At 38.8% G+C, this 13,867-nt stretch overlaps 1 protein-coding gene across 1 annotated transcript; it reads left to right on the top strand.

Annotated features, from left to right (window-relative positions):
- The first annotated feature begins 11,765 nt into the window (after window positions 1–11,765).
- LOC107813104 (putative WRKY transcription factor 11) lies at window positions 11,766–13,354 on the top strand. The gene is made up of 3 exons (XM_016638318.2): window positions 11,766–12,435; window positions 12,673–12,798; window positions 12,916–13,354. The coding sequence occupies exons 1-3, from the start codon at window positions 11,807–11,809 to the stop codon at window positions 13,115–13,117; spliced, it is 957 nt and encodes a 318-aa protein (XP_016493804.1). The 5' UTR covers window positions 11,766–11,806; the 3' UTR covers window positions 13,118–13,354.
- The last annotated feature ends 513 nt before the right edge of the window (window positions 13,355–13,867 follow it).

The following is a 13,867-nucleotide window of genomic DNA, read 5'->3' as shown; positions in this document are numbered from 1 at the left end:
TGAGGCAGAGGAACATAAGTTTTTTGAGTTATATTCAATAGTAACAGAGGTATATACAATTGGTCGTACCCATTCCAGATATGCCCTATGGGGGATAATAGAAGTGGTATAAGAAGATATGATGGATGAATTGCTTGCGTCAGTTGACATTTCCGAAGGATATTGCAAATGTGCTAATAGATCTCTTTATGAGACACCTAAATGGTGCACTCTAAAATAGTGCAGCCAGATATGAGTACTAAAAAGACATGCACTATAAGCCTTGAAGGGATAAATATTACCTTAGTGTGGCTCGCGTCCCTAGTAAAGTGAGAACGTTAAGCAATTTGAAGAGCCATTGGATGGAGCAAAGGGAAGCTAAAAGCAAAATGTCTTGTTAAAGTTTTCAGAATAAAGTGATATGCATAAATGTTAGTGGGAAATAAGAAAAGAGTTAAAGAAGTATTATGAGTAAGATGTGGTACATGGACGACAACGGTAGATCAAAAGATGACATTATTATAAAATCTATAGTCAAGTGAAGAAAAAGATGAGAAGTGACAAGCCTTAGGACAACAAAAGAGTATAGGCCATGCAATCATGTCCTCATTTCGAGAAATAAGTTCGTAACTCTAGCATGATTACCAAGAGGAAAAGTTAGACCCCGGAATAATAGAACCAGTATGGATTGGTGAACAAGATAAACTAAATATGAATTAGAGACTGAGTGATTTGATAATAGTCAACATCATGGGAATTTCATATCGCGTTTCGGCAATAACAGGATGGACAACAGAAGAAGATTTATGAGAAATTCAGAGAATGGTCATTTAGGAAGACGCTTCCCTAAAGCAAGCAATGTTAGCAAAGTTAATCTTAAGGGACTGTATATACCAGTTACATTAAGTGTCACCCTTGTGAGTAAGGGTATTTGTCATCCTTGGTACAGAAGGGTTACCGCAAGGCAAGTAAGGATCATTGATATTGAGAAATGACGCCAAAGATGAAAAGGTAAAACATCTATAGATAGATCCTCGTGGCTTCATCTCTTAGTACACCCCTAAAGGAGGGAATATGGAGTGATGTGACATTAAGTCAGAATTAAGTGGTTCTAGTGACTATGGAATGGTAAAGGAAGAATGTGATAAATAAAAGAGGAATGAGATGAAACTTATCCAAATCTTACATATATGCTACGATTCAAGAATATTGTGCTAGCACGACGTCAAAGAGAGGAAGTAAAGGTTCCTGCCCGAGATGTTATTAATAAATAAGGAGCCAGTGCGAGATGTAAGTTAAGATAAAGGAAATAGCCCAAGAAAGATTACGAGGAATATTGATATGAGAATGGGCCAATGAGTAGTTAGTAATTGGTCAGGAAGATCCCAGTTATGGCTAAACAGGAGGTTACATATAAGTCATCAGATTGTGCAAGATAAAGATAGTAAAACCCAATATAGTGAATTCAACCCCACAGTTATGACATTGTAATACTTGAGAAATATTCTAATAGGATTTGGGGTAGTTAAAGGTACCGTATGAGTGTTACGGAAATAAAAGATAGTTCTACTGGGAAGACAGTCAAAACTTTAGTTCAGAAGCAGTCGTACGAGCAGATGAGTGTGGAGGCAAGTAACTAAGGATAATTACAAGTGAGCACGAACATCAAAAATTCTATCGGGAATACGATATAATAAGTTCGTATCTTTATAAGAGTCAGAAGATCCTCCCTAAGACTAGCTAAGAAAATAAGGAAGAAGGCTTCAACTTAAGCACAACGACCTAAAAAGGAAATGGTCTTGTAATAATAGTCTCACAAAAACAGTGTAAGCACTCCAAAGGAAAGTGGCACCTACTGTGGTTAATGAACGAGAAGTAAAATTTAAAGTAATATTCGAGATCATATAAGTTGCACGAAAACTTTGGCATGTGTGGGCACTAAGATGAGCTAAGTATGGACGCAACAAGGGGGAGGAAAGACCAGGAAAAGTAATAACTAAATGTCGTGATCCACAAATCGGAAGATAGCTTGAGCCTACATAAGGGCAACTCAAAAGAAAAAGGAAACTAAAGAATTACATCAACTAAGTAACTAAGGAGTCTGCTTATTGGACCAAGAAAGTTATGAACATCATGATTGAGAACATTGTAGAATCAATCTTAATATCAGAGGTACAAGAGAAATAGTACAGTAGCCATATTCTATAACGACTTTACGATAGAGCCAGTTAGAAGAGAACCAGTATGGAGCTACCACCAAATTGTGTATGCACCAGAGGTGCAAGTATTATAAGAGAGCTTCAAGTTGTGGATGTGATTATACCTATGTGGAAGGGAGGTCATGAAAGAGATAAAGGATATGATGCGAGACTTTAAGATAAGTAAGGTACATGTGGACAACGTACTATACAGAAGGTTGTGAATAGTCCATACTTCGGATAGAAGGCTAGAAGCGTGGGATCCAATAATCGGGAATGATAGCGGCATCGTTAGCGGCATGTCTTCCAGCCTATTATTTCTAAGTACTGCGAAATCTAGCTAAGAGAGTAGAGAAGGGTTAGAGACGATGTGATGTCTCGCTTGACATTCCAGAATAACATAAAGAAATCTATGGTGTAAGCAAGTTGAAGAAAAGTTGCGAGTAGTATAAATGGATATGTATAGGTTGCAAGCTAAAGTATGGTAGAGTGACAAAGTTTTAAGAAAACATGAGCAAGGATAAGGAAAGGCAAGTGAAAAGGTAACGAGAATGGATAAGTCCTCGGGATTAAGCCCACGAAAATAAGAGAGATAATGGTTTCCCTACGTTATTGAAAGCTTAGCATAGCCTGAATGAACTCAAAAGAGCCTAAGATTAATAGCATTTAGAAAGAATGAAATGCTAACCTTGTAATAAAATGAGGGTGTAATTGTGACAGATAAAGGATGACGTCTGAGCCTTCGTTTGAATAATAATTTGTAAAAAAAGAGAAGAAGAAAAGATTTCATGGACGACACGAGATTAGGATACCCCCATAAGGTGAATCACATTGAGACACTATTAAATACGATTATGGAAATCACTTCAAATATTCCTCAATGCAATGTAAGCCCTGACGACAATATATTATGTAACAAGTTTCAAGTCTTCAAGTAGAGGGTTGTAGATCAACGTTAAGGTAAATCGGCAATGGAAAGATACAAGTTACAAAGTATGACATGAGATAATGCCATTCTTTTTAAGACGAACGGTAATGAAGGAACCTTAAAATACTGAGATTTATACCTAAAGGATAGGCGACAAAGGTAACTGGGAGTTTGGCAAGCATACCTCAGTAACGATAAATTGAAGTAAAAATTATGGTATAGTATGATCAATGTAGATGCAGTAAAGCCATATGAATGGATAACCAGATCAATGAAATAAGATATGGCCATATTCACAAGTTCTACAAAGTATCGAGCGAAAGACTTAAGTATACCTATAGATGCCTAGAGAGGCATCCTATTAAGCCTTATATATGTTTACAAAGTAAGTCCTAGAGATTGACTAAAAGCTAAAATCAAAAAGGAAAGATGAATCGCATAAGCATACTTACAAAGCCAGGGTCATACAGGCCGCATGACAAGAGGTAGCAGCAGTGGTGAGATTAGAAAGATTTCGACCACAAGTCATGATATGAGCAAAAAGACTGGGGGGGGGGTAAACAGCAAATGCATGCAAACACACGTGCTAATTAGGAATTTGCAGAATCCCGAACTTTAAACCTATGGACATGCTTTCTAGGCGATTTTTTTTAGTCAAAGTATGCAGGCAGTTTCATATGCAGGATATCGCTTATAGACAGAATTATTCAAGTATTACAATGTTACATCTCGCATTTTTGTACGTTAAAATTTTATTTTCAGTTAACCGATGTAGACTCGGGGGTGAGATCATCTTGACATTAACATACTTACGCTATTTATAACAGGCAATAAATAAGTGTTATGAAAAATAAGAGGGTACACAGATTAAAGAAAACGAGTTTCGTTGAAAGTGATCAATTTGGAATAAAATACGGGTCGAGCAATAATACCCGATAATTATGAATTAGTACCATGCAAGGTATCATATGATCACGGTAGTATAATATATATAAAGTATATATAAAGTATTTTAACAATAAATAGAATTTTAAGTAATTTGTGATAATTTTTAAATTATGCGGGTAATTGATTAATTACCGGATAACATGACATTATCCGGTTAACTAATAAGTGGATAAAACTTAATTAATTATACTCCAAGAGACAAGTGGCAATATATGAAGTGAATAAGCAATTAAAATAGCGTATGTGTCAATCTAGGAAATTATATTATCCAAAAGTAAGATACTTGTTCAAGTCTTAAAACTCCAAAGACTCAAAAGTGACGTTGGTCACTTTCAGAAAGGGGAAACATGGAATTAGTTCTAAATTAAAAAGGATTATAAGCTAAGGAGTCTCCATTTGAGGCCAACAAAATCTGTTCTTGGTTTTAAAATCAAGAACTTTGAAACAGAATATTTTATTCCAAGAAATTCGTTCCGGGCTTCATCCAAACGTCCAAGCCAAGTTCATTCCAATTTCAAGGAAATCCAGTGTAAATTTTGCAGAAGCAGATTCGTTCAAATAATTTCAGGAACAGGTATGTTAAAGGCTAAGCTCTTTTTTCATTTTGCATGATCTTATCATTACACGATTTTGTTTATGAGCCACAAAGAAAAATTCATATCCCGAAATTTACGTATATTTTTGCTGGTCTCGCAAATTGCGTATATTTCCCAGTTTGTAAGTTACAATATTCTCCTTATAGGGAATTCATATTCAGTTGAGTATTTTCTACTCCCAGTCAAGAGAGCAGAGAATTTACGTATATACAGTATTAAAAATATTTTCATTACCATCGAGCTATAATCGATGGGCAGGCCCCTATTGGGCAACCTCTGATCAGATGGTAAGTTATATACCGAGCATATTGTGGCCGAGCGCTTATGAGTGAGCCCAGTTAGTCGAGATACGGAGCCTAGTATGGTCGAGCGCCTATGAGCGAGCCTACTATGGCAGAGTAGTTATATATATACCGAGCGTACTATGGCCGAGCGCTTATGAGCGAGCCCAGTTGGTACTGCGGCCGAGCGCCTATGAACGAGCCCAGAATGGTCGAGATACAGAGCCTAGTATGGCCGAGCGCCTATAAGAGAGCCTTATAGGGTCGGACAACTATTTTACTTACTATATTGAGAGAGTTGAGTCAGTATCAGCAGGTAAGCATATCTTCAGATTATCTTTGACTTCCAGCTACTTGCAGTTATTATATTATCAGTTCAGTTTCAGCTTTCAGTATATTGCCTTACATACTCAGTACATTATTTCGTACTAACGTCGCTTTTCTGGGGGCGTTGCATTTCATGCGTGCAGGTCAGACAGATAGACGGGTAGGCCTCCTCATTAAGTGTTGCTCGAGTTCAGCTTAATCGGTAAGCTCTATGCCTTTCGGAGTTATCGGGTCTAGAACCTTATGTACATCTTGTATATATGTATACATGTTACGAGTAGGTCGGGAAGCTATTCCAATCACAATATATCCATCAGTAGAGGCTCGTAGATATATCTTGTTAGTTAGTGTAATATCTTGGGCTTGAAGGCCTTGTATATATATTTGGTTGGTTTGTCAGCTGCAATAATTATGACGGCCTTGTCGGCCCAACTTTATATTAATATTTAGTGAGCATTCGCAGTTGTTTTGCAATGTGTCCCATAGCCAAAGTATGAAATCACATGTTCAGAGTTCCTTAGTCGCAAGTTGGTACGCAAAGATAGGTGAGGCACCATGTGCCGGTCTCACTCCCAGGTTCGAGGCATGATCGCGATGGAGCTTGTAGCAGGGCTAGATGGGTCCGCGTCTTCGAGGAGAAAACATCTCCCGAGCCTGCTGTTCCTAAAGTCTCCGGTTCCGGAGCGGTGGTTCCCCCGAGTGATCATGCTTCGACCGAGGTTGGTTCGTTAAGGACCGAGGGGACTGGACCAACAGAAGTGTGCTCGCCCTTCGAGGAAGTTCGCGGGCTTCACTTCGCCGATGGGAGCCTGGCTATATGAACACGATTTGTTTGACCGTTTGGCTCGGTACATTACTTTCCTACAGGAACCCCATTTGGTGTTTCATGACTTTTCCGAGCGGGTGGCTTTCTGGGGGAATGCCCTTCATCGTTCAAAGTTGACTGCAAAAGAAGTCTTGAGCATTTGCTAAGTTCCCCTTTAGGCAGCTCACAGACGTTGCCTTGGTAAAAACCTTGCCGGTAAAACCCTTCTTTTGGGACAAAAACTCAGCCAAAGAAAAGAGTGCAACATGTGTGTTTTAGGACCTTAAGGTCTTCGGGTAGGGCTAGCGTTCTGACCGCTCCGATCGAGTGCCTGCATAAGGGTTAGCCCTAAACTCGAAACAAAAAGGGAGATGGTCGTACCTTGAAGTGAGATATGCTGGCAACGTCTCGGGGTTGATTTGCTACAATCGTGAGGGCTGGTTTATTTCAATTTGCCCAAGGTGAAGACACAGTATAGTTCTTTGTTTCGTTTTGCCAAGTTCGATTGAGGGTGAGGCCCGATTTGCCCTTTGGTTTACTTGGGGGCGGAGGTATGAACGATGGTACCACAATAGTTTCCCTCACCGCATGCTGCTCCCCATAGACGGTTTTAATTCCGTCTTTTGTTGGAAATTTTATCATCTAGTGGAGGGTGGGCGGTATTTCTCTCATGTAGTGTATCCACGACCGCCCGAATAAGGCTTTGTACCTCATGTCTCCTTCGATGACATGGAATTTGGCATCTTGGGTCGTGCCGACCACAGTGACCAGAAGGATGATTTCTCCTTTCGTTGTTTCACTTGCCATGTTGAATCTGTTGAGGACTCGAGTGGCGGGCATGATTTGGTTGAGCAATCCGAGCTGCTCTATCACCCTCGACCTGACAATATTAGTCGAGCTACATGGATCTACGAGTACACGTTTTATTTGAAAAGAATTTACAAGGAAGGAGATTACCAGTGCATCATTGTGGGGTTGAGACAAGGTCTTAGTGTCCTCTTCACTGAATGTGAGGGTGTCCTCGGGAATATATCCCCGAGTTCGCTTTTCTCTGGTGATGGATATTTTTGTTCTTCTCATTACGGGTTCATGCGGGGCATCAACGCCCCCCATGATCATGTGGATGACATGTTGCGGCTCGTTTGCCTCGTTCTTCTTGGTTGCCTCTCTTTCCCGGAACTGATTTTTAGCTCGATCACTAAGGAATTCCCGGAGATGTCCTCTGTTAAGCAGTCCAACTACCTCTTCTCGTAGCTGATGACAATCCTCGGTCCTATAGCCATGCGTGTTGTGAAATTCGCATACCAAGTTGTAATTCCTTTTTGAAGGATCCGATTGTATAGGTTTGGGCCACTTGGCATCTCTGATTTCACTGATGGCAAACACGATATCCGACACATTGACATTGAAGTTGTATTCTGACAAGTTGGGTGCACCCGTTGTCACTACGTTCCGATCGAACCTGGCTCTGTTGATGAGCCCTTGAGGATTCTGTCCTCGATCCACTCTCTGATCGATGCGAGGTAGGTTGTGCCTCGGGGCATTCTTCCTATCTTCGAGGTATGGCTGATACCTTTCTTTGTTTAATTTTGGTTCCTTTGTCAGGAGCCTGCTCGGGTATACTGAGCCTGAAGGGGCTCTCAACTGGTCATCCTCAGCCCTGATCTTTGACTGGTACCGATTGTGGACATCTGACCAGGTCACAGCTGGGTACTCGATCGGGTTCTGTCTCAGCTGTTTCGAAGCCACCGAGCTTCGTTCATTCAGGCCTTGAGTAAAGGCCTGCACTACCTAGTCGTCGGAGACTGGCGGTAGTTCCATCCGTTCCATCTGAAAGCGAGACAAGAATTCCCGCAGTATCTCGTTCTCCCTTTGCTTGATTTTGAATACGTTGGACTTCCTCGTCACCACTTTGATGGCATCGGCATGTGCCTTTACGAAGGAGTCTGCTAGCATGGCGAATGAATTTATGGAGTTAGGAGCCAAGTTGAGATACCACATCATGGTCCCCTTCGAAAGTGTTTCCCCGAATTTTTTCAAGAATACAGACTCGATCTCGTCATTCTTTATGTCGTTGCCTTTTACTGCAAAGGTGTAGGACGTAACGTACTCATTAGGGTCAGTGGTCCCATTGTACTTGGGGAGTTCCGACATTCTGAACTTCTTTGGAATAGGTTTCGGGGCTGCCTCCTCGGGGAATGGTCTTTGTATGAACTTCTTCGAATCCATGCCCTTGAGGATCGGGGGCGCATCCGGGATCTGGTCGACCCTAGAGTTGTAGGTCTCGACCTTCCTGTCATTGGCTGCTATCCTTTTCTCATCCGATTCGATCCTTTTGGTGAGATCCTCAAGCATTTTTACTATGGCCGGGTCGGGTATCGACCCGTTATTTCTCGATCTCTCGGGCACCTGTTCGGCTGGGGGAGCTGTTTCCGGCACTGCCGTGCTGGGAGTCTTCGGAAGGCTTTGTAACTGAGTGATAGCCAACTGTTGTGACTGCAACATTTCAAAAATAACATGAAGACTAACTTTCTGTTCTTCCCGGGCTAGGATTTTTTGGGTTTCCTGTTGGTCATCATGCCGTATGCTCCTGCTAGTGTGTTAGGTTTCGTTGACCTGTTGTGCGTCCTGCGAATCCGCGTCCGTTAGAATCGGTCTGGGCGCGTTATGGGGATTCTGTGGTGGCGCGCCGACAACTGGAACAACCACACCATTTTCCCCGTGGTTTTCGAGGTTGTCGTTCTCGACTCTGTTTATTGAACCATACATTTTGTCCGGAAATCAAAAGATATTGGACAAGAAAAAGTGTGAAAGATAATTTGCGTTTTTGTAGTGAAACCAGCAAGAAAATAATCACTATTATTTTTAGCCCCATGGTGGGCGCCAAACTGTTTACCGTAAAAATGGTAACAACAATTAAATTTGTAAATGAGACTCTAAAACTTCGTGATCTATTTTTATGTTAGTTGTTAGAGCAGTTGATGCTAGGCGTATGAAGTTTAATGACGAAATACAAGTTAAGACGGGGCAGTAATCAAACCGAGGGGCTTGATACCCAGGCTTCGGACTGATCGACGAAAGGCCTCGAGGTCGATATCCGGCTCGACCTTGAGCTAACGGAGGTAACCGGGAAGAGAATAACAGTTAAGATATAATTAAAGAAGGCTCTTATTGGCCAATATTGAGCAATAAATGAAGAACAAGTATGAAAGCAATAAACGAAGAATGTGGCCTCGAGCGAGTAAGTTTAGAGAGAAAAGAGAGAGAGTTATTATTGATCTTATGTAGAGTAGTTGGAGCTGTCCTACCGAGTGTTAACGACTCCCCTTTTATAAGAGGGGGGAATCCAAACTTAGTACAAGATACGTTGAGTGATAAAGGAAGCGGGATGGGACATCTAACTAGCTTCATGACGTATACGTAGGCCAATGTTAGGCTGCCTAGGTAGACTTAATCGACTCCGGATGCACTCTTCGGAGGTCTCCCGTGCTCGTTGGGGTCTCGGCCAACATTGTCCCCAGGCCGGGTGCCAAAAAATCTTGAGGGAAGTATTCGGCTTGAGGTCTCGAGCCTCCGAGGCGATTTCCTAAAGCACTTTGCCAACGAGAAATTGGTCCCACCGAATTCACCGTACACATGTTGATTTTGCTAAAAGCAAATGATTAAATAGCAGTTCTATTTTATTTTATCTTTTGAATGTCATTCCCTCTATCTCCTCCCACCCGAACCATATTTAGGTCTTCTTTTCTACTCAATTATTTTTTAGTAGCGATTTATTTGTCTCAATTTTAGTTCTTTTTATTTCTCTTTAGTACTATCGACTTTTTGCTCACTTTTTGTTTTAGTGTTTTTGTTTTTTCTTATTTTATCTAATTCATTGATGCAAAAGGAGGAAAAAACCAGTTTTCAAAAAGACCCCAAATTAGCCTTCTTGAGGATTCAAACAATTTTCAGAACCACATAATAGATGAATTTTTTAACAACATTGATGGTGAATTTTAAATAATTATTTAGTTTACTAAGCAGAGCGTAAAATATTTGCAAGTGTAAGCAATGACAATATTATTTATATAGTTTTCAAAATGTAAAAAATTGTCGAGTACATATGATTTGTCATTGGATTTTTTTTTATAACAGTAATACTAATTTAAGTTTCCTCATTAACTTTTAGTTCTACATTTATACTATGTGATTGATAGAAACTTTATGTTTAAAGAAAGTGAAGCACCCACAATCTTAAAATCGTAGATCCACATCTAATTATGCCGATATACTTTTTGTAAGATTAACTCTCTATAACAGCTCTACTCAAATATTAATTGATTTTACTATTTCCCACTTCAGTTGCTAGTCGTCTAATTTCATAATAAAAGAACACTGGTAATGCTTTGCTATCAAAAACCACATATTGAATATAATCTCTAAGTTAATGAATAACGTCCTAGTATTTTGACCAAATAAGTTGAAATATTTAATAAAGTTCACTAATTTTGACAAAAACTTATACATACTTGGTAATTAAAGATTTTTAATTAAATTTAAATAATTTTCTTATTTTTATAACATTTAAAATCAAAAAAAAATTAGAATAATTTTTTATTTGCAATACCTATATAAGATTGAATACCAAATATTATTATATGTGTATGATGACCAATTGCTATGAATAAAAAGTCGAAACAAACAAAACTGTTGTAAAAGTTTGATTATATACCAAATTTAAACTGCGATCGACAATTCTCCTCTTTACGAGTGCTACATAAATGCTAAGAAATAGTTGACTATCAGCTAGTAGTATTTTAATTGAATGTCAAAAGACATTTTGATTAGTGAGGTAGCAAAAAAAGAAAAAAAAGGTAAGCAACCCTCCAAAAAAAAGGAGGTAAGCAACCAACAAACACAACGATTAAGAAAGAGAGAAAAATTATACAAATAAAATGGATTTATTGTCAAGTCCAAATTTAAGAAAACGTGTAAAAGGAAAGTACAAAAAGATAATGTCGTTTCCTTTTTTAGCTGGATGCTTCTCCCTTCCTTCTACATTTTCTTTCCCTTTTTTCTTTTTCTGATTTTCCTTTTGATTAAATATTTATTTTTCGGTTAATCTCCCGCCGAGCAATAAATAACTAAAGAATCTAGCTTAAAATCTAGGCAGAGATTACCATAATGTGCATTATATTAGGTGCTGTAAGTATTTTTTTTAAAGAACATTATTTTATTTTTTGGTGAAATAAAGAACATTATCATAATGAGTAAAAGCAATTAAGAAGCAGAAAAAAATGAATTTTCCCATAAAGTATTTTTCTTAATAAAAATACTTTTGAGAAAAATATATTTAAAATTTTAATTAAATATTAATTATTAAATGGCCAAACACTTACGGCTTCTCGCTAAAAGTATTTTAAAAATTACTTTAAAAAATATATTTTTCAAAATAAGTTAATTTTTATATAACAGATCTCATTTTGGAGAAAATGCAAAAATAAACTTCCTTTCTCTTTAAAAATGGGTCCCACCATTTCCCACGTCGAATAAAGAATTTAACGATAATGGGTGCTGGCAATTGGCATGCTATTATTTTGTTTTTTCTTGATAAAATAATAAAAAAATTTAGGCCAATCTCAGCCGTTGGTCAATACCTTTGACTTTTACCCAGTCATCCGGTAATCCCTCTCCTTATATTACCCACTCTTCTTCTTTCTTCCTCTCATATTCAGACTTCAGAGCCAGAGAGATTTGCAAAAATGGCCATAGAGTTGTTAGGCTACTCGCAAATAAATGAGCAATTAGCTCTACAAGAAGCAGCTTCAGCCGGTTTGAATTCCATGGATCATTTAATCCGGTTCGTTTCACTTCAACAGCAGAAAAAACAACCGGTTCAGCCGGATTGTAGAGAACTCGCCGACTTCACTGTTTCGAATTTTAAGAAGGTTATTTCTATCTTGAACCGGACCGGTCATGCCCGGTTTAGACGTAGTCCGGTTCAGCTTTCTGATTCATGTACTGCTCTTTCCCTATCTACGTCTGCTCCGGTTAAGGATACTCAACCAGCGCCTACACCTCCTACCCCGGCGGTTGCTATGGTGGAACACCGTCAATCTCCGGCATTGAAGTTTGACTTTACAAAATCAAAGGTTGCGAAGGATACTTTGAGCTTATCGACGAACTCGTCGTCGTTCATGTCGTCGATTACCGGTGATTGTGAAGGAAGCGTATCAAACGGGAAGCAATTTTCCTCAATAAGCTTACCGCCGCGACCGCCTGTGTCATCCGGGAAGCCGCCACTCGCCGGTAAAAGGTGTCGCGATCACGATCTTTCCGATGAAATGTCCGGTAGAATCTCCGGCTCCGGCAATTGTCACTGCAAAAAGAGGTTAGTATTTTCCTTATATACACCCTGCGCATTTTAGCATCTGTGCATATCTAAAGAAAAATTCAGATCTGTCTTTGACCAAAAAATCAGTGGTGACGCTGACGTTTCGAAAGGTGTGCCTGGCACTAGCTTCCGTATTGTTGACGTAACTAGTTGAATATGTTAAACTAGCATTTATTAGTAGGACTCGCAATTTTTTTCATTAACTCATCAATTTTTTTTAATTATTATAAACAGGAAATATCGTGCAAAGAAAGTGATTAGAGTGCCGGCGGTCAGTTCAAAAATTGCCGATATTCCAGCAGACGAGTATTCCTGGAGAAAATACGGTCAAAAACCGATCAAGGGCTCGCCATACCCACGGTAATTACCATGCACCATCAATTATCACCGTCTGTTTTTAGAAATTTAATACTAGTTTGTTTTCAACATTTTAGGAATTTGATACTGAGATTAATTTTTTGGTTTTTGAACTTTCAGGGGATATTATAGATGTAGCAGCGTAAGAGGATGTCCGGCAAGAAAGCATGTGGAGAGGGCAACCGATGATCCAAAAATGGTTATTGTAACTTACGAAGGAGAGCATCGTCATGTAATTGAAGGGACGATCGCCGGCGCCGGAGCTGGAAGTTCCGGCGAGAGAATGATGGTGTTCGATTCAACGGAACAGAGAAAAGGATAAACAGCTTAGGGATTTAGGGGCTCTTTTGTAATTTCGAGGTAGTGGAAAGGGTGGAATTGACATTTGGAGAAGACTAAAGAGCAGAGAATAGAGATACGGTGGGTAGGGTTTTGTATGTAAATTTGGGGAAGATTGGGGCAGAAACGAAAAAAAAGTCTTTTGGGGTTGTTAAAATTTTGACTATTTTTTATTTTATTTAATACGACCATCGAGAAGGTTTACAATTTTTAAGTTTGACTATAATTGCATGATTATTTGACAAAAAGAAAAGGAGTATTATTTATCTGTATTGTAATTTAATTATTGAGATTCGCGATGACGTGTCTTCTACAGTAAAGAATCAGTTTATGTTAGAAATACTTTTCTATAAAATATTTTAAAAAACAGTCCTTTTGATGATAATCAGTTTGTGTTTGACTAATTAATTTAAAAATTATTTTTGAACAATAATTAGTGTTTGATCAAGTTTTTAAAAACTGCTTCTAAATATATTTTTATCTCAAAAGTGTTTTTCGGAAAATTGTTTTTGGGTGAGAATTTATTTTTTTCTATTCTTTTCAAAAGTAATTTTTTCCCTCTAAAAACTTAATCAAATAGCTCAATATTTGGAACAAGCTATTTTCACGAAAAAAGAACACTTTTGTCCCCCCAAAATAAAGAAAGACTTGGCCAAACAAGCTATAAGACTTACTCTTTTTTTATAGTGTTGAGAGCAAGTAGTACAGGGTAAAAACTTATCCGCACCGGGTG

This window comes from Nicotiana tabacum, chromosome 5 (assembly GCF_000715075.1).
Source record: "Nicotiana tabacum cultivar K326 chromosome 5, ASM71507v2, whole genome shotgun sequence".
Taxonomy (NCBI): Eukaryota; Viridiplantae; Streptophyta; class Magnoliopsida; order Solanales; family Solanaceae; genus Nicotiana; species Nicotiana tabacum.
The sequence above is the reverse complement of the archived record's forward strand: the minus strand, read 5'-3'. Positions and strand labels throughout refer to the sequence as shown.